Source organism: Equus asinus, chromosome 22, assembly GCF_041296235.1.
Source record: "Equus asinus isolate D_3611 breed Donkey chromosome 22, EquAss-T2T_v2, whole genome shotgun sequence".
NCBI lineage: Eukaryota > Metazoa > Chordata > Mammalia > Perissodactyla > Equidae > Equus > Equus asinus.
The window spans coordinates 57,817,593-57,837,892 of record NC_091811.1 but is presented as its reverse complement, the minus strand read 5'-3'; the positions used below and the strand labels follow the sequence as shown (position 1 = coordinate 57,837,892).

The 20,300-nt window shown below is 38.5% G+C and overlaps 1 protein-coding gene across 1 annotated transcript in view; it reads left to right on the top strand.

The window, feature by feature from the left end:
- Nucleotides 1-149: 149 nt before the first annotated feature.
- Nucleotides 150-20,300, top strand: part of SARNP (SAP domain containing ribonucleoprotein) — a 41,323-nt gene continuing 21,172 nt past the window's right edge. The window contains exons 1-8 of the mRNA XM_014857250.3: nucleotides 150-206; nucleotides 8,941-9,040; nucleotides 11,015-11,061; nucleotides 11,285-11,352; nucleotides 15,168-15,219; nucleotides 16,192-16,265; nucleotides 16,717-16,745; nucleotides 19,524-19,549. Of these exons, the coding sequence (XP_014712736.1) occupies nucleotides 171-206; nucleotides 8,941-9,040; nucleotides 11,015-11,061; nucleotides 11,285-11,352; nucleotides 15,168-15,219; nucleotides 16,192-16,265; nucleotides 16,717-16,745; nucleotides 19,524-19,549 (432 nt within the window). The 5' untranslated portion in view covers nucleotides 150-170. The remainder of the gene's footprint in view (nucleotides 207-8,940; nucleotides 9,041-11,014; nucleotides 11,062-11,284; nucleotides 11,353-15,167; nucleotides 15,220-16,191; nucleotides 16,266-16,716; nucleotides 16,746-19,523; nucleotides 19,550-20,300) is intronic.

Genomic DNA, 20,300 nt, shown 5'->3' with positions numbered 1-20,300 from the left:
TGCTTAGAGGAGTGAGAGCGACGCCAGCTGTTGGCTAATGGGGAGAGTTGATGGCCTGAGGTGGGAGTAAGAGTGGCAGCGATTGGTCGGCCGTGGCTGGCCGCGCCCCGGCGGGAGCTCCTGGAGGCGGAGGCAGCGGTGGGGGCCCGGCGGAGTGGAGGGGTAACAAGATGGCGGCGGAGACGGTGGAGCTCCACAAGCTGAAGGTAGCGGGAAGGGGGAAGGGCTGGGCTGGGCTCTCCGGGGACGGAATTCCGCCGGTGGCTTGCGCCTTTTCCTCCGTGTTCTCTTTCCGGGCTTTCTCACTTCGTTTTCCGGCTCCCGCCGTAGTTCTTTTCTTTTGTGCCTCCCATTTTTCCCATCCGCCTTCCCTAATTCCCCATTTCTCCTCACGGCAGTGTCTTGTTATTCCGGCTCCTTTCTTCGTGTCGTCCGTCACCTTTCCCCACCGGGTGGTGCAAGTGCCTTCAACCTGTTATCCTCCGTCCTCGTTTCTCGTCGGAGCTGCATTACGTCAGTGGTCCCCTCCTCTTTGCCCCGCGCCGGACCCAGCGCCCCATTTTCTTCCCCGGCTTGATGCTTTCCTGTCTGCTGTCCGAAGCTGGGATTCCCGTTAGCACACGATGGCACCTTTGTGTTTTCTATCTCTGTGAGTCTCAAACGTGATCCAGAAAATGCTTCCGCTCCTTTTTTCAGGCGGGGTTGCGCCCCCGGGGCGAACTTTGAAACCTGAGGAGAGGCCTCAGAAGATAGGCCTCCGCGTGGAAGCCTGGGTTTCGGAGCCTTTAGAGTTAGGAGAGGCACGCATCCCGCCGACGGCAGAGTTTTTCTCTCACGCGGTTCTCCGTCCGCCGGCCTCCCCCGCCGCGCCCCCTGCCAGACAGACAACTCGCCCAGAGCTGGGATAGTTTGGAAAAACATTGCCAAGGTTAGGGTTCTCTCTGTCCCGTTTCATTTCGCGCACGGACCCTGCATCTGTTGGTGTCTCCATTGGGTGACACTCTTAACCACAGAAGCCGTTGTAAGTTGTGTCTTTTGAGAATCTTGATAGCTTTCTCACATTTAGATATTTATTCTCCTGGAAGAGAAAACTAGTTTCTTTTAGGGTGAATTAAGAGAATATCTTGATTAGTTGTTTATTTGTGGTTTCACAAGTAGTTTTCCCATCGCATGTTTTGGTCACATCGTTCTGGGGACCTTGGACAAACCAGGCTGGTTTAGCCTAATCCGAAAACTGATCCTTTGGAGCTTGATGAGCTTAAAAAAAAACGTGTAGGGAGAGATCCTTTTAGTCACTTATTGGTTGACACCAATTAGCCTTTCTGTGAAAGCTGATAGATTTCTTACTCTTGGATTCTAAATTATGCTAGTGGGTTTTTGTGTTATCTTGGAGTTCCTGTTAAGTTAGTTGTACTGAAATGTGTAGATTACATCAGTAGTCTCTTAATATCACAATAAGTAAAAAAACCTGAGCAGTCACCTCCATTATATGTATGGTACTTACATAAATCATGTACTGCCATTTTGTTGTCTATTTTATAAAAGATATACATAAAAGGAATTTTTGAATGAATAAGGAAATATGAGTAGAAGATCTAATGTTTTCTTCCAATTAATCCCATTTTTGAAACTCCTGAAGTAAGTCACCAGTCTTGTGACTTACATTTATGGATTTTGTGTTGGTTTGTGGAGTTCCTCCTTCCATGAAATCTGTATTTGTCAGGTCTGTATTTGTTTTTATGTGTGTGTGTGTGAGGAAGATTGGCCCTGAGCTAACATTGGTTGCCAATCTTCCTCTTTTTTTTTTTCCCTCCTCAAAGTCCCCCAGTACACAGTTCCATATCCTAGTTGTAAGTCCTTCTAGTTCTATATGGGAGGCCCCCACAGCATGGCTTGATGAGCAGTGCTAGGTCTGTGCCCAGGATTGGAACTGGCCAACACCCCTGGCCGCCACAGTGCAGCGTGCAAGCTTAACCACTTAGCCATGGGGCTGGCCCCTTAAATTTGATTTTGATTGGATAATGTCCCTTGACCTGATTTCAGGTGTTATAGACTGAGAGAGCATGAGGCACTCCTGACAGCCTGAAGAGGATTCACTCTTTTAATCACTTTTGCTTGTCTTTGCTTTTTCTCTAGAGCACTTCTTAACCTTTTGGAGGTCACAGATATCTTTGAAACTCTCATGAAAGGTATGGACCCTCTCCCCAGAAAAAGGCCTTTACACATACTTTGCATGTGATTTGAGGGGCTTCATAAAACTACCTTGTAACTCTGAGGAGTCCGTAGACCTCTGGTTAAGAACCCATGCCTTTAATTTTGACTTTTAGGACAGTTAACGTTTAGTTCCACTGTTGATCTTGATGGAGTGATCCTGAGTTTGGGGTTGACTTAGGGTTTTATCTTTTTTTAAAAAAAGTCTTTCCATTCTTACAAAGAGAATTGGGGGCATTAGTAGGGTTCTCAGAGGAAAGGAACAAACTTTGAAGTAGGAAGGAAAAATATTGTCTATTTGAATTGATACATAAGTCCACATCAACTGCAAATTTCTGATGATTCTGTAGAAATGCAGTTATTCTAACACAGTTGGAAAGAGACTGAATTGTGGGTGAAGATGCCTTGAACTGTAATAGTGCCAGATCTCCAGTCAATGGTGCCAAAAGGGACTACTGCAGAGGAGAGAACCACAGGGGTGTACTAGTGTCACACTGTTGAGAACAGTGAGACATTTGTAATATCGAAGCATAAAGTGCGTATATGTAAGTGGTTGAAGATCAGAAAGGAAAGTGGGCGAACTGTGTGACTATAAAGAGAGATTGGAGTGATATTGAAAAGGGGCTTCTAAGTTGTGTAAGGCATTCAGTGTTTGTCATGTAGGCAGGAGGTGGGGCGCCTTTGGAAATCTGAAAGGGGGAGCTGACATGATCAGTTTTTGTTCTTCTGGCCGTGCAGAGGATGGGGTCTGGAGAGGGAGAGATTTCACCAGTTAGATTTTTATTGTAGTGGTCACTCCCCTGCTTAAAACCTTTTAGTTATATCCCTGCCAATCTCTTCAGCTTAGTTTCTCACAGTCCAACCACAGTGGCTTTATTTTAGTTCGTTCCTTAGAATGGCTGTGTTCATTAATTGCTGACACTTAGATAGCATTTACTATGTGGCAAGCACTGGTCAAAGCTATTTACATACATTAACTGATTTAATTCTCACAGTAACCCTATAAGATGGCTCTATTATCCCCATTTCAAAATGAGAAAAACAGAATCTCAGAGAGATTAACTGAGTAACTTGCTCTAAGTAGCACAGCTAAGGGGTGGCTCGGATCTGGGCAGTCTGTCTCCAGAATTCATTTTCTTAATTGCTATGTACTACTGCTTCTCCTTACTTCAGAATCCAGAACTTTTAACACGTGCTTTTAGCTACAGTGCTCCTCCTACCTCCATCTTCCACACCTTTGTCTACCTAACTACTAGTTGCCCTTCAGGTATCAGTCAAACATCACGTACCCAAGAAACCCTTCAGTGGGATAGGTTCTCCCTATCTACGCACATGGTCAGAGCACTTTTATAGGACTCTGTATTTTTTTAGTCAGTTAAACATTATGTATATAATTAGTGATTACCTTGTTTCCCTACTACATTGTAAGTTTCATGTGGTCAGGAACTCTTTGTTTTGCTTATGATTGTTTCCCTGTATGTAAGATAATGCTTGACACGCAATGAGTACTCAATAGTTATTTGTCAAGTGAATAAACTTAGTAAGACCTGAAATAATATAGTGGTTGTTAGAATGAGAATGAATTTGAAAGAAATTTGGGATATAGAATTGTAAGTATTTATAGATCAGTTGGATGTGGGAGGAATAAAAGATGACTCCAAGATTTAAGTAGTGATACCTTTGGTCTAGGTTGGGAGGAAGAGGAGAAGCCAGTTTTGTGCAGGAGAGAAGATTAAGTTCAGTTTTGGGCTTAAGTGTCTTTGAGACAGGCTCTTGGAGATATGTAGTAGTCAGTTGGAAATGTGGGTTTCCTGCTCAAGAGCTGAGAGCTAATAATAAAGGTTTGAGACTTTTTAAAAAAATATTTATGGAATGCTTACCATGTGCCAGCTACCATAGGTGCTGGGGATACAGCAATGAACAAAGCAGACAAAATTCTTACTGTCATGGAGCTTATACTTTACTGGGGGAAGGCACAATAAGTAAATAAGCTTTATAGTATGTCAAATAGTGGTAAGGTCTATGGCGAAAAAGAGGAAGGGGGATAGGGAGTACAGTGGGAAGAAGGACATTGTAATTTTAAATAGAGTGACTAGGGAAGGCCTCATCGAGAAGGTGATGTTTAAGCAAAGACGTTAAGGAGGTGAAGGAGTGAGCCTTGTGCAAAGTGTTATAGGAGGACTTTATAGGTGATCATTAGGACTCCGGCTTTTACCCTTGATGAGAGAGGAAACCAGTGATGGATTTTTGAGTAGAAGAATGACATGTTCTGACTTAAATTTTCACACTTGACTACTTTGTGGGGGGGGGGGGGGGGGCGCATGAGAGCAGTGTCAGCACCTTGGTATTTAAGATTGGGCTTAGAGAGACCTGAGCTGGCATATTGGCTCTACTATTTTCTAGCTGTGGATTTTTTTAAGCAAATTATTGAATCTCTTTAACCCTCATCTTCTTAATTTATAAAATGGTGGTATAATACCAACCACATAAGCTTGTTGTAAGGATTAAATGAGGAAATTACCTTCCAAGTACTTAGCCCTTTGCCTGGCATGTATTAGTACATGAAAATGAATTTGAGTTCCTATTGTATGAAATGTTATAAAGAGTTAAAACGTCTCTGCTCTCAAATGAGTTTACTGACCAGATCGAGAGATAACAGATGAATCAAAATTCAAGATTAGTAAACTAGAAGAAATCATAGGGCAATGACTGATTAATGTCAAATGTATTCTGTGGTCAACTGATCTGTCTTTTCTCTGTAGGTTGGATGGGTAGAATAGAAAATGCCTTGTTGATACTGAAAAATAAGATTTTTAGAATTAATTTTTGAATAGGTAATTCATGCACAAGTTCACAGTTCTAAAGGTACAAAAGGGTGTATGGTAAAAAGTTTCCCTCCTACACTTCTCAACAAGCTGCTGCTTCCCAGATTCAACCAGTAACAGATAAGTATCAATTTATCTGTTTCTTGTCTAGGCATCTTGTGTATATACATCATATGAGGTGGAGTATATGTGTGCATGTGCGTATTATTTTTTACATTAATGTTAGTATTCTGTATACAATGTTCTATAATTTAGTTTTTTTAAATAGCCTTATGGAGATATAATTCACACAATGTACCTTGCTTTTTTTAAATATGTTCTTTTAGGGGGCTGGCCCCGTGGCTGAGTGGTAAAGTTTGTGCATTCCGCTTTGGCGGCCCAGGGTTTCGCCAGTTCAGATCCTGGGTGCAGACCTAGCACTGCTCATCAGGCCATGCTGAGGCGGCGTCCCACACAGCACAACCAGAAGGATCTACAACTAGACTATACAACTATGTACTGGGTGGCTTTGGGGAGAAGAAGAAGAAGGAAAAAAAAAATTAAAAAACAGACTTTAAAATCAATCAATCACTTAATCAATATGTTCTTTTAAAATATTTTAAAGTCAAATGCATATAAAAAGGGGTAAAATTTGATATTATAAGTTAGTTCTTATTTCAGGCTTTGAAAGGTTTTTGTTCTATTAACGTAATTGTACCGAAATGAAATGTGGGAAAAGAAATGACTTCATTTTCAGCTATTTTTTGTTTTTACTCATCTATTTCCCTTTTGAAGTAATGTTCAAGTATATGAGCAGAACCCACAATATAATACCTGAAGTAGTACAACAATATATAAAAACTGTGTGTGACATTCTCATTTGACCAGAGAGGGGATGTGTAGGTACTGAGAAGACTGCTGAATGAGCCAGAGCCCTGAGGTTAGGGACTGGAGCCTGTGGGGGCTGAGATTTCAGTGACCAGAGGCAATGGCTAGGTCAGTGGTCAGCAGTGATGGGTGCTCTCCACACTAAACAACCAATTGTACCAGTCAGTCAGCTCCAAGTCTAGATCAGACCATACTAGATCAGCATCCTATGCAAAAACTGTCACTGGCTGTCCGTTTTCCTGTTATCTGGAAATTTTTGTAAACTTTTGCCTATATCTAGGCACAATTTTGGAGAAGGGAGGAACAACTCTATTAGAGTTGAACTTTGAATTGCCTGAATATTTACCAAAAGATGTTGCTTAAACCCAAGGGATCAGGGCGGGGGAGGGGGGGTGGAGGAGTGGAAGCTTCTGAGGGAAGATTAGGAATTACAGGAAATAAAGCAGCTATAGTGCTTTGTAAAGAAACAACCAACACCCTCCAAACCCACCCCCCCCCCACATATATACATATACACATACTACAAATGATATGTTTAAAATGTTAGGTGATCTCTAAGTGCTGGGGTTAGAAAAGACTTATTTTCCTCTATATTTTTCAGAATTTTTAAACTATTCTACAGTGAACATAATACTTTTATAACAAACCAAGAGAAGTTTTTAAAGTGTAACTGAAATCAAAAGACTTGTTCTCCAGGAAGCTGAAAGAAAATAAAGTGCCAACGTGGGAAAGATTGAGATTCTTACTTAAGAAATAGACCTTAGGATCACTTAGAGTCTAGATTCTAGATTACTACTATTCAAGGTATGGTCTGCAGGCATGTGCTGGTCCATGAACCATCTGTTTGTTACTGGTTAGTGATGAGATAAGTAAAAAAAATTGAGTAAGCTTTTAGAAACCTATAGCAGTTTGACATCACTGCTTCATCCAAGTGCATCATCATTTTTCTAGTGACTGGTTTTTATTTTTTTTTTTTACAAAAGCATCAGTCCATGACCTGGTTGGAATATTGTAAAAAGTCAGCAACCCTATCAGCCTACCTCTTTAAAGTTTATTGATTTGTGAAATTCAGAAATATGAGAAGAAATGATTCTGTCTAATCTTGTGTCTAATCCTTGATGCAGTGTCAGTATCTAACACTTATGAAGTGCTGACTAGCTGCCAAGTACTATTCTAAATGCTTTACAAATATTTGCTGGCTTAATCTTCATAACAATGCTATGCTATAGGTGCTGTTGCATTATTCCCATTTCAAGGGAAACTGAGGCACAGAGAGGTTAAGTTACTCACCCAAGGTTACACAGCTGTAAATGGTCAAGCTGGAATTTGAACCCAGGTAGTCTGACTTAAGAGGCCATGTTATGCTGTGCAGCCACTCCATACTTTTAGTGGGTTTACTTAGCATGTTTCTCAGTAGAGAGTGCTGTTGGCTTGTTGAGCAGGACACTTCTCCACACAGTATCCCTTCCTGCCTGCCCCACTCACTCAATGCCCCATCTGCCCAATCATTGTGGAGGAAGAAAAGCTCTCCTCTCCATTTCCAAATCCTCCCTTGATTGAAAACCTTCTAGAGATGCCCAGCATATTCCCTTAAAAGTTGTAAAGTTCTTTGTTCTATAGGAATATGCTTTCTAACTTCTACTGGGTGGTCTTAGATCTGTACTTCAAAACTGGTATTCTTTCAGGCCAAACATCTACTTGTGTATTGGTCTGCATATAGGATTTCTGGAGCATTTTTTTCCCTGCCTCTTTTCCTTGGATCAGCATGTCGTTATGCTTCTTAAAATAAGAATCTAATAGAGCCCAGTAAGACTATTACATCATTTAATATAGATTCTATTTTTCAGTTACCCATAAACTAGAATTACTTTGGTGGCAAATCATACTGTTAGCCCTCTTTGTACTTGTAATCATCAAAAACCCTGAGGTCTTTATCCTTTGAGTTACTCTTGAGCCACATCTTCTCATCTGGTTTTTGAATAATTTGTTTTGAATATAAGTGTAGAACTTTATACATACACTTTATTCTTTCTGAATTGAATCTTCATTTTGGCTCATTGTTCTCCCTGAAGAGCATCGCTGCCCCCCTCCCCATTAGTTCTGTCAGTAATCTATCAATTCTTCCTCCTTGTATTATCTGCAAAGTTGATAAACATCTCTGTTATATCTTTAGTCAAATTGCTGGTTTAAAAGTCTTCAATAGGGAGCCAGCCCAGTGGTGTAGTGGTTAAGTGCGCAATAAGCACGCATGTTCCGCTGCGGCAGCCCCGGGGTTCACCAGTTCAGATCATGAGTGCACACCTTTGCACTGCTTGTCAAGCCATGCTGTAGCGGGTGTCCCACATATAAAGTAGAGGAAGATGGGCACAGACGTTAGCTCAGGGCCAGTCTTCCTTAGCAAAAAGAGGAGGATTGGCAGCAGATGTTAGCTCAGGGCTAATCTTCCTCAAAAAAAGAAAGAAAGAAAATCTTCAAGAGAACTCTCTGGCATGCCATTAGATGTTTTTTTTTCCATTTTGACATAGATCCTTTCATTGATTCACTGTTGACATTAAGCTAGCCAACACATCACCTGATTCTAGGTCAGACTTGTTTGCACGTATATGGTAGATTGTAGTAAAGGATCTGGGAAAATAGATATTAAGAAGAATCTTCTTTTAGATAATTGGATTTTCTACTTAAAGATTCATTCTTTGCGTATACCAGCTGGTAAAGTAATTTTTCAGGAGAAGAAAAAAACCCTTTTTTCCCTTCAGAAATATCTAAAGAATTGTAATAATAAATAGTTGCATGAATAAATCAGAATTTTACTAAAATAGGATGTTTGTTTTTCACTATCTGTTAGAAAAGTCCTCTTGCATATTGAATATCGTTAGGGGGCAGTGGACCATCTTTGAGGACCTAGAGGTTTGGTGGGATTAAGAGTAGTTTGGGATTGAACTTTCTTTTCTTTTTCTTCCTCGGGAGAACTATCTCTTATTTTCCCCCACAAGGTTCATTCTGTTAACTGAAGAAAAGCTTTATTCTTTTTTCTCAGCTTGCCGAACTAAAGCAGGAGTGTCTTGCTCGTGGTTTGGAGACCAAGGGAATAAAACAAGATCTCATCAACAGGCTCCAGGCATATCTTGAAGAGCATGGTGAGTGCTTTGTGGAGGCAAAGAGCGATGTGAGTGAGGGGATTAATTTTTAGGCTCTGCCAGATGAAATATTCTTTTCCTTTAGGTTGTTGGTGATGTAAGCTCCTAATTAACTGTACCAAGAAAACTCTTGGTCATCCGAAACAGTGGTTATAATGCAAAGAAATACTCTGTCCCCTTTACTTTAAGACATAATTTCATTTCAAGAAATTAGTTAAAAGGAAGTATGATAAAACAGCTATCATTAAACTGAAAATTGGAAGATTTGAATTCTAATTCTTCCTCTTATGCCAGAAATTTACTAGGTAACTTTGGACAGTCACTGTTTACATGGCTAAGTGTCTGTTCTGATCTATGAAATGAGACAAGTGTCTCCACCCTTGAAATCCATAAACCTGGGTAATCTCTGGTCTCTCCTAGCTTAGACAGTCTTTAATTTTGCCTTTTTAAAAAGAAAACAAGCACAACTTCATTTGAGGCATACTATCATCCCAGGTTGTACAGGTCCCCTCTCTAAATTTTTATTTGTTTATTCCCTAATATTCCCATTCTTTCCACCCCGACTCCCTCAGGCAACCATTCTAATGTGATATACATTTTTTGTCTTTGTCCTTGTAAACCATATAGTGTTGTTTCATGTACAGTATTTTTATATACTTGTCAATGAGGCAATAGCCTTATTTTATTTCTCACTTTTTTCTCTAAGTACTATGTTGGGTTTTTTGTTTTGGGTTTTTTGTTTTGGGTTTTTGAGGAAGATTAGCCCTGAGCTAACATCGACTGCTAATCCTCCTCTTTTTGCTAAGGAAGATTGGCCCTGAGCCAACATTTGTGCCCATCTTCCTCTCTTTTATATATGGGATGTCTACCACAGCATGACTTGATAAGCAGTGCGTAGGTCCACACTTGGGATCCGACCCAGTGAACCCAGGGCAGCCGAAGCCGAACGTGCGAATAACTGCTGTGCCACCGTGCTGGCCCACAATCTGTTTTTAAAGATGTATTCATGTGGCCTGTGGCTGTGTGGTTATCTAGTTTATTGATTCCAATTTCTGCATGATATTTTATGATACATGGACTCTACCACATTTAATTAATTCACTCAGTGACAGACACCTATATTGCCTCCTGAATTACTTTTTTCATGTTCCGTTCTATTCCTTTGTGAGTCTTTCCTGGGGTATATGCCCAGGAATGGGATTTCTAATTAACATCTATTCATAAATGTATACTTACTGTGACTAAGCATTGCCAAATTGTTTTCCAGAATTGCCCTATAACTTATACATTCGTCATCAGTATGTGAGGGTTCTTGTATCTCCTCCACAAACCTGAACTTGGCATTATCCTATCAAGTGGCTTAATTTTTGCCAATCTGTTAGTTTCAGTTTACATTCCTCTAATTATTAAAAAGTTTAAACATTTCTTATATTCATGGTTCTTTGGGTTTCTCCTTTGCCCATTTTTCTCTTGGGGTTCCCATTATTTGCTTGTTAGATTGCAGGCATTTCTTTTATATTCTATGTTATGTTCTTGTATATTCTAGTAACTATTCCCTTACTGGTTTCAGACACAGGTATCATCTTTGTCATTTTTCTCTTTTTCCATGTTGTCCTTCCTTAGTTTTGAAAAATCTGCAATACTTTGCATATTTCTTTGGCTTCTGGGTTTTTTTAGAAATCCTTAACCACCACTAAATCTTAAAGATACTCTCCCACATTGCTTTTTTTAATGTTATAGTTCGACCTCATCACATTCAGTTCTTCAGTCCAACTGGAGTTCAACTTTGCATTCATGTTAGGTAGAGAATATGCTTTTATCTTCTCCATATGGAGCAAATTTTATGAACATCAGTTCTCCCTTCATGATTGAATTTTACTTTGGGAAAGCACACTGATAATAATTTTAGCCTAAGTACAGTGATCACGATGGTGTTGTAGCAGGGCTTGACCTGAATATTTTAATATTCTTTAGCTGAAGAGGAGGCAAATGAAGAAGATGTACTGGGAGATGAAACAGAGGTGAGTTGGAGAGAGTAAGATTTGTCATTGGCCTGGCAATGTGCCACTACCTTGGCCACATTACTTAACATCAGTCGTTAGACGGCTGAATGCTAACTTGTTAGGGGAGTATGGAGGGGTAATGAAGGTTCTGAAAGACCCGATTCATTTTGGAGTTCTCAAATAATTCTTGATGGGTGTTTACTCTTGATTTATGTTAACCATCTTGTTTCATTGGTTTTAGGAAGAAGAACCAAAGCCCATAGAACTGCCTGTCAAAGAGGAAGAGCCCCCTGAAAAAACTGTTGATGTGTAACTATCCCTTTTTTAAAAAATTTTTTTATTGAGGTTATGATAGTTTACAACCTTGAGAAATTTCAGTTGTACATTATTGTTTGTCAGTCGTGTTGTAGGTGCACCACTTCACCCTTTGTGCCCTCCCCTACGCCCCCTTTCCCCTGGTAGCCACTCATCTGTTCTCTTTGTCTACATGTTTAGCTTCCACATATGAGTGGAGTCATACAGAGACTGTCTTTCTCTATCTGGCTTATTTCACTTAACATAATACCCTCAAGCTCCATCCATGTTGTTGTTAATGGGATGATTTTATCCTTTTTTATGGCTGAGTAGTATTCCATTGTATATATATACCACATCTTCTTTATCCAATCATCAGTTGATGGGCACTTAGGTTGCTTCCACGTCTTGGCTATTGTAAATAATGCTGCAGTGAACATAGGGGTGCATGAGACTTTTGGAATTGCTGATTTCAAGTTCTTTGGATAGATACCCAGTAGTGGGATGGCTGGGTCATATGGTATTTCTATTTTTAATTTTTTGAGAAATCTCCATACTGTTTTCCATAGTGGCTGCACCAGTTTGCATTCCTACCAGCAGTGTATGAGGCTTCCTTTTTCTCCACAACCTCTCCAACATTTGTGTAACTATCCCTTTTTAAAATTTTTTATTTTTTCTGCTTTTTCTCCCCAAATCCCCGCCAGTACGTAGTTGTATATTTTAGTTGTGGGTCCTTCTAGTTGTGGTAACAACTATTCCTTTTTTATAATCTGAATAGAGAGCAGACAGTTCTAGGCTTTTGGGGGGTTTAATGTTTCACTCTGTTTACCTCTTAATACATTCCCATTGGGTTTTTCATTTCCCATTAGATCATACATTTTCAAAAGTGTCTACTTCATTCCAAGTACATGGTTGTAGTGAAGCAAAGTAGTTTGTCTCTGGGTTAGTAATAGATAATTAGGACCAGGAGACTTCAAGCACAAAGTTTCATTCTTCTAGCCTTGGTTGTGCCACCATAAGTAGATGAGTGTCTGTCTGTATAGAGAATCATACAGATTCTCAGGAGGAGGGTGCTAGCAAAGGTTATGTCTCTCTCGGGTAACACTGTATTCTCTATTCCTTTTTGATTTACAGTGGAGGAGGAGAGGACAAAGTACAAGAGTGGAAACTAGATCTTGATTTATTTAAACCATCCTGCAAGGTTGATCATAAACATCTTTTATTTGGGGTTTTTCCACAAATGTCTGGCTGTCTTGTACTTCAGCACATTAAGAACAGTGTAGTCCTTTTTAGCATTTTTGTTCCTCATAGCTGTATTAATGTACTTAGTTATAAAAGACAATATATGTACTGGTAAAAAGTGAAACAGTACATACAGGAGTATATAAATTGAGAATTTAATTCCCCTTTGTCCACCCCCATCTGATTTCCCAGAGGTTTTCAATATACTCTTTTGGACTATTTTATATGATGTGTGTGTTTATGTGTATATAGATATATACGTCCACGCACTATTCATATTGTTGGTTTCTTGTGTTTTTTCATATCTGGAGATCTTTCTATATCATCATATAATAATGTCCTTATTTAACTGTTACTTATGTACTAGGCAAGGTTCTAAGTGTTTTGCGTGTATTCTCATTTAATCCTCACCTCACCCCTATGAAATAAGAAGAAATATCCCAGTAAGTGGTGGGTCTCTTTTTAGATTGTTATCATGGGAAATCGCATGTATATACAGAAGTTATGAGATGATAGACCTCCATCTACCCATCACCCAGATTTGATAGTTATCAAATTAGAACCTCACTCTTTCTAGCAGCTAATAGTACTTTATTCTATGGATGAACAATAATTTCACCAGTCTCCTGTTGATGGACATTTAGATTCTTCATAATAGCAAAAACTACAGTGCTGTATGTCCTTATGCAACTGTTTTTATACTTATGCGGGTTTGTCCATAAGATAAATTCCTAGTAATGGATTTGATACATTACAGGGGATATGCATGTAATGTTTCATTAGATTTTGTCAAATATTGCTGCTTTCTAAAGCTCTTTAGTTATCTTCGTCATAGGAGGTTTACATGCTTTGAGAAAATGGCTTATGGGATAACTTTAAAATAAAGATGTTTTGGGGAATTCTGGGGCAAGAAGGAAGATCAGATAAATACAGTGATAATTGGCTTGTGTGGGTTAAAATTAATGAAGTTTGAAAATGTGTAGAAGTTCATTATCCTTAGAATTTATAAAATCTGTAATTCTCTTGGTTAAAGGACTTTAATTTTATTAATGAATTTCTAAACAAGGAAATTGAAAGTGTGTGGGGGTGGTGATTCTGCTTTTTAGAGGGATAGTTAGTAGTTAGACTCAAGTATATACAGAGATTCTGGGTCCTTATAGTTTGGAGAATGTTTTGCATGTGACTATGGATAGGAGAGAAATTTCTCATTACTCCCAGAATGTGTTACTTATTAGTTGAGCTTAATTGTGCCTGAGGGAGTTGGAACATAACAGAAGGAAACTTCCTCTCTGGGGTTCCGTTTCTGCCCTGAGGTTTACTGCAGTGATGGTGCTTCAGGATGGGAATGTGGAGGAAATTATTAACCTGAGGTTGGTAGAGAGGACTGCTTTCTTAATGGCATTGGACTTCAGTTAAAACATTAAACTTCAGTGACCCTTTCTGCTAAAACAGGACAAGAGAGGGTTGGGGAAGGAAGGATGACCTGGAAGTGGGAAGAATTCAGATATTTCTTTAAAAGTCAGAATATTCGGGGCTAATTTAGGTCCTTTGAATATTCAAAAGGAGATCCTCTTGCTTAATCTTTGGCTTGATGTTCTCCAAAAATATACCTCTGTTTCCAGTTTGATTTTTTTTTTTTTCTTCAAATTTTCCCCAGCCAAGGCAGTTAAATATTGTAAGTCTTAGTTACGGTCAGCAGGGGGCACCCATTGCTTATCTGTCAGTCCAAGGACCTCCAACAAAAGGATGGAGGAGAGAAGTAAGTTCCTGTTCCAGAATTGCTTCCTCTGAAAATGCCATTAAACCATTACTACCTTTCAGGGCATCAAATGGGAAAAGTGTCCGGGATATTGGAACAAAAGCCGCCCATGTCTCTAAATGAGGGACCTTAATGAGACTGGTTATGACCCACAGTTTTATGGGAGCTGTTTGGTGGAGGGTTAATGCCCTTCCATTTATTCTGGGTACTTCCGAACTTTGCCTCCCGCCCCTATGGTCCCCCCTCTTTTGTTTTCCCTTAAACCTTTTGACTAGTAACTTACCACGTTTTCCTAATTCAAACTTTCCTTAGCCTTTTTTCTTCCTATTCCCTTCGGCATTTTTATTTGTCCCACTTTGACTATTCCAGCTGGAGCTACAGTCCCCATGGGAGAAGTAAGAGATTTGTAAAAGAAGAAAACCAGAGCTGTAGAGCACTCATTAGTTGTTGTTGTGATGAAAGTTGAGAGCTGGTATTTAAATGAGGGTTGGAGGAATAGTCATTAGTCCAGAAATAAATTTAAAGTTCCTAAAAGTAAATGAAATGGTTTCTGGTGTCCTTTGAGTATTTCCCTTCAGCCCCAATATATTTAACCAGACGTCTTTCCTGATTGCTTTCTTATGCTTTAGCAAAGTAAGTTAGTCTATTTGAACTTTTATCAATAGATGACAGTTCAGGGAACTGAAGTTCTACTGGGCTTCATGTGTTTTTGGACTAAGGGGTGAGACAGGGAGATGGGACAGAGGACATGATTCAGGTGAATTCTTATAGAATTCGAAGGTTTTAGTTCAGAATATTAGTTTTCTGATTTTTAAAATCTCTTTTCTAGGGCAGCAGAGAAGAAAGTGGTAAAAATTACATCTGAAATACCGCAGACTGAGGTAGGTATTCTACTCCATAGTAGAAGAGCAATCTCTACATGTATCTCTCTGTTTCTTGCTCTTTATTTCTGTCTGTACCATCACTTTAAAAATTAACTCATAGGCAGAAAATTAGTATTGACAAATTTTGGTCACAAAAATCTTTTGACACTTTTTTTTTGTTTAGCATTTTTTTTTTAATTAAGATTATGATAGTTTACAACCTTGTGAAATTTCAGTTGTACATTATTGTTAGTCATGTTGTGGGTACACCACTTCACCCTTTGTGCCCTTTTTGACATATTTTTCCACCAGTTATATTTGGGAAAATGTTTGGGCTGGCATAGTCACCTTTGAAGCCCTAGTCTTTTTGTGTATAGTATTATGTCTTCATGGTAACTTTCTAAGATGCTTACAAACTAAAGTTAAGAGTTTGGGAGGATTGTACCTTGAAAGAGATGAAATGTAACAAGGGGGGATGTCACTCTTAAGTTACTTCTCAGTAGCTGGTGAAATTAAAATTTCTCTGGATTTTGTCTCGTGATCTCAGAAACTAGGTTCCAGTTGAGATCTGTGTTCTTTTCAAGTAGAGATGGTATAGGACAATGCTGCCTCATTTCTGACTAAAAGAGTACCACTAGTGTTGGAACCAAGCTGTTCCTTTGATCCCTTTTCAAAGGTCAACCAAACACAGCTTTTGTCTTCTTGGCTTCGTGCAGAATGTGGGTTTTATTTTATTCCTTTCCTTTTGTTTTTGAGGACATGAATGTAATAATAGTCTTTTTGTGTTTGCTTTCTGGAAAGGGTTGTTGAGTTAAGCCCTAGGATGGATACAAACTGATATCCTCTAGGATTGTCAGTATTCTCAATTTAGACCTTAAGAAATTACTCCTGATGTTCTAAAGATACACACCTCAAACAAATTTTCCTTTAAAAGAAGGAAACCAGAAATTGAATTTTTCTCTTCCCCTTCTTTTGTCCGTTATCACTTAGAGAATGCAGAAGAGAGCTGAACGATTCAATGTACCTGTGAGCTTGGAGAGTAAGAAAGCTGCCCGGGCAGCTAGGTGAGTGTCCCCAGCCTTTTAGACCTGAGATAGTGATAGTATGAGGGTATGGGGATGTGATCCTAGATTTTAACTATAATTGTTGATTTTAAATAGAATAGAGGCCTTGCTGAAAAGAAACACTCCTTTGGCTCTATTCAGAATGTCTCTGCTAATTTAGATGTCGTAGCTATGGATTGGGTTTTATTATGAAGCAGGGTTTTTGTAATAGGTAAAAGTCAGGAATTAACTGCTACTCCCAGTTCTGATAAGGCTTCCTTTTAGATTATTCTCTGGACTCTTGGTGAGAAAAAGAGTAAACTCAACCTCTTTCATGGAGTTGTTAGAATTAGCTAATGATTGCAAGGCCTGAGATCACAAGCAAGAAGTGCCATATGTACACTTGACACGGAGACAGACAACCAGGAGTGTGAACAACTTCCTAAAATTTAGCTTGTTTTTCTTTCTACAGATTTGGGATTTCTTCAGTTCCATCAAAAGGTAAGAATACAGATTCTTCAGAGAAAGTTATCTTTGTATTCTTACTTTTCTGTCACAACAGTTTTCATTTCTCCAAATTAAGGTAAACTTGTTAGCTCTAGAAGCCTTTTAGAGGTTATAACATTCACCTCTTTGCTTTACGTAAAATGATACTTAAGCCTTCCTGGGCAATTTAGAGAAGGTACTGAAGTTAATGAGAATAAGAGGAAGTGCCCACATTTGTTTTCCTTTTCTTGGATGTCTTCAGAGAATTTTCTAGTGCCTTGCTTACTTATTCTGGTGTCTCAAATTAGCATGTAATTGTTCTGTACCTGTTCAGTGTTATACTGCCTAGTGTGAGTGGTAAAAGAGAAGTGAGAGAATCTTTTACCTCAACAATCTTACTTTTAGGAATTTACAAGGAAATAATCTTGGATATGCTTAAAAACTTAGCCACAAGGATTATCACAGGGTTATTTATAATCAATAACTGGAAACAATGTAATATACAATAGAGATTTGGTTAAATAAATGTGTACCAGAGTATAGTAGAAGACCATGCAGATGTTAAAAATGATTTTGAAGAATATTTGTGAGAAAGATATTAAGTGGAAAAAACATAAAATTATATTAGCAGTATGGTCCTATTTTAGTAACAAAAATGTATGGATGGGGAAAAAAGATTAGAAGGATATATACTAAATTGTTGATACTCATTTTCTCTGGTTGGTGGAATTTTAAGCGACTTTTTGCTTGTCTAAGTTTTTTAAATTTCTACAGTAAATATGCATTTTTGTAATAAATTAGGGAAAAAGGTGATTGTTTATAAAAAGAACATAGATACTCCATATTCTCAGAGACTTAAAATTTAAATGTAGTCTCTTAATCCAGTCTAGTCTTCCTAGTGACCTATCAGTAGTTTCAAGTGTGTTAAGAAAATGTCCTCCAAAGATCTTGTAGTGTTTTGCTGTGCTTTTTAAAAGACCAGCAAAATTCTGGCCACTAACACTACATGTTTTAGAGACAAGATATTTTCTGACTTTTACTTATATCAAGAGAGATATATTAGGATTGGTGATGATACAAAATTAATTAAAGATTAGATGGTGCTGTTTGAGGAAAGACAAAATTTAAAATTAATACTTTGAAAAGGAAACCAGGTCAGTAAAATATTGTATAGATAACATTTGCTGTATTCATATAATTCTGACATCCTAGAACTTCAGAGTAGCTCTAGAAAGTATAGAATTTGACGACATTTAAAAGGGAGAAGAGTCATCCCTCAGTTTCCTGGGGGATTGGTTCCAGGAACCCCTGTGAATACCAAAATTCCTGGATGCTCAAGTCCCTTATGTAAAATGGCATAGTCTGAACAATGAATATATGTGGCCCTCCGTGGCCCTCCATATCTGTGAATAGGAAACTCATGGATATGGAGGGCCAATTGTATTGTTTTATGAGTGAGAACATAAAAACTCCTAACAGTTCTAGCACATAGGTTGTGATAACTCATTTTGATAGTAGCTCTGCTCTTTTGCCTAGATGTGATGTCTGTCTGTCGCTCCTTTTTTTTTTTTTTTTTTTGAAGGAAGATTAGCCCTGAGCTAACTACTGCCAGTTGTCCTCTTTTTGCTGAGGAAGGCTGGCCCTGGGCTAACATCCATGCCCATCTTCCTCTACTTTATACGTGGGACGCCTACCACAGCATGGCTTGCCAAGCAGTGCTACGTTGGTGCCCAGGATTCGAATCAGCGAAACCCTGGACTGCTACAGTGGAGCGTGCAAACTTAACCACTCGGCCATGGGGCCAGCCCGCTCCCTTTCTTTTTTTCAACAGCTTTATTGAGATATAATTCATATACTGTACAATTCATCCATTTAAAGTATAAAATTCAGTGGTTTTTGTTTTAATATATTCATGGGGGTGTGCAACCATCATCACAGTCTAAATTTAGGACCTATTCGTTACCCCAAAAAGAAACCCTATACCCATTAGCAGTTATTTTCCATTCCCTTCCCCTTCCCCCCCAAGCAACCACTAATTTTTTTCTCTATATATAAATTTGCCTTCATATAAATGAAATCATACACTTTGTGGTCTTTTGTGACTGGCTTCGTTTACTTAGCATACTATATTCAGGGTTCATCCATGTTGTAGCATGTATTTTCATTTCTTTTTACTGTTGGATGATACAATATTCTATTGTGTAATGTACCACATGTTATCTGTCCCTTTGTCAGTTGGTGGACATTTGGGGTTTTTTCACTTTTTGGCTATTATGGATAATGCTACTGTGAACATTCATACACAATATTTTTGTGTAGACGTATGTTTTCATTTCTCTTGGATATATACCTAGGAGTGGAGTGAAATTGCTATAGTAATTATATGACTACCATTATATGGTAACTGTTTAACTTTTTTCTTTTTCTTTTTTTTTAAGTTTTTTTAGAGGGTATTCCTTAACAGATTTAAAAGGCACAGCTCATATATAGCAAAGACAGCTGTTAAATAAAGTACTCTTTAAATCTTGTTCAAAGGAAGACTTTACTCTGTGTTTAACTTTTTGAGGAACTGCCAAACTATTTTCCAAAGTGGCTGCACCATTTTATGTTCCATCAGCAGTGAATGCAGACATGATCTCTAGATGCAATCTCTGCCTTTTCTTTCTCATCATCTGAGAAAGGACATTTGTCCTATATACTATTTCTGTGCTGTCTAATTTGATTTGAAGACTGTCAACTTCCTCTGTTACTTTTAAAAATATTAAATAAAACTTTTTTTATTTGCTTCTTTAGGCCTGTCATCTGACACCAAGCCTATGGTAAGAAATATTTTTTTATATCCTTGAGAGCCAAATCTTAACACTATATGGTTAGTTTTAAAGTTAGAGACTCCTCCTCCCCAGATCAGAGGAAACTCTGAGATCATATGAGTTTGGTCACTGTCTTCAGTACAGTGTTTTATGTCCTGAATAAAAAGAATTATTCGAGGTACTGAGAAGTCAGGAAAATTGCTGCATATTCAAAGTCGCTATAGACATCTTCCTACCACTCCTCTTGAAAAAATGCGTAGACTTTGTTAGCTGCAGGACAATCCATATAACTCTTTGTTTTATGGTATTAGAGGCCTTGTCCACTGGCTTTGGATAATGTTTAATTCCTAATTATCACAAAAGAATTTGTGGGAGCAACTTACGAGCTCTATTTGTGGATATGGGTCTTTTTCAATACTACCTGTTAAATATAATATCAAGAGAATAAAGACTAGTAGAATAAGACACCTTCTGGACCATTGTGACTAATTGGCATGTTCAGAAAATGGAAACAAATGTGGTGAAATATGGTCAGCTTTATGAAATCCTGCCCTTCAAGTTACAGTTCATATTGTAAGTGAAGGTGAAATAGTAGTAGTAGTGGTAGTAACAATGAAAGTGTCCCAAATAATCGTATGATAATAAGTCTTATATATCAAGGCTTCCTAGAAAAAGGAAGGGAGAAAATTGAGTTGGTACTGCTGGTACGTATGTCTTGTGAAGAAAGGAGAGCGGCAGTGATAGTTTCTCTTTGGTAGGA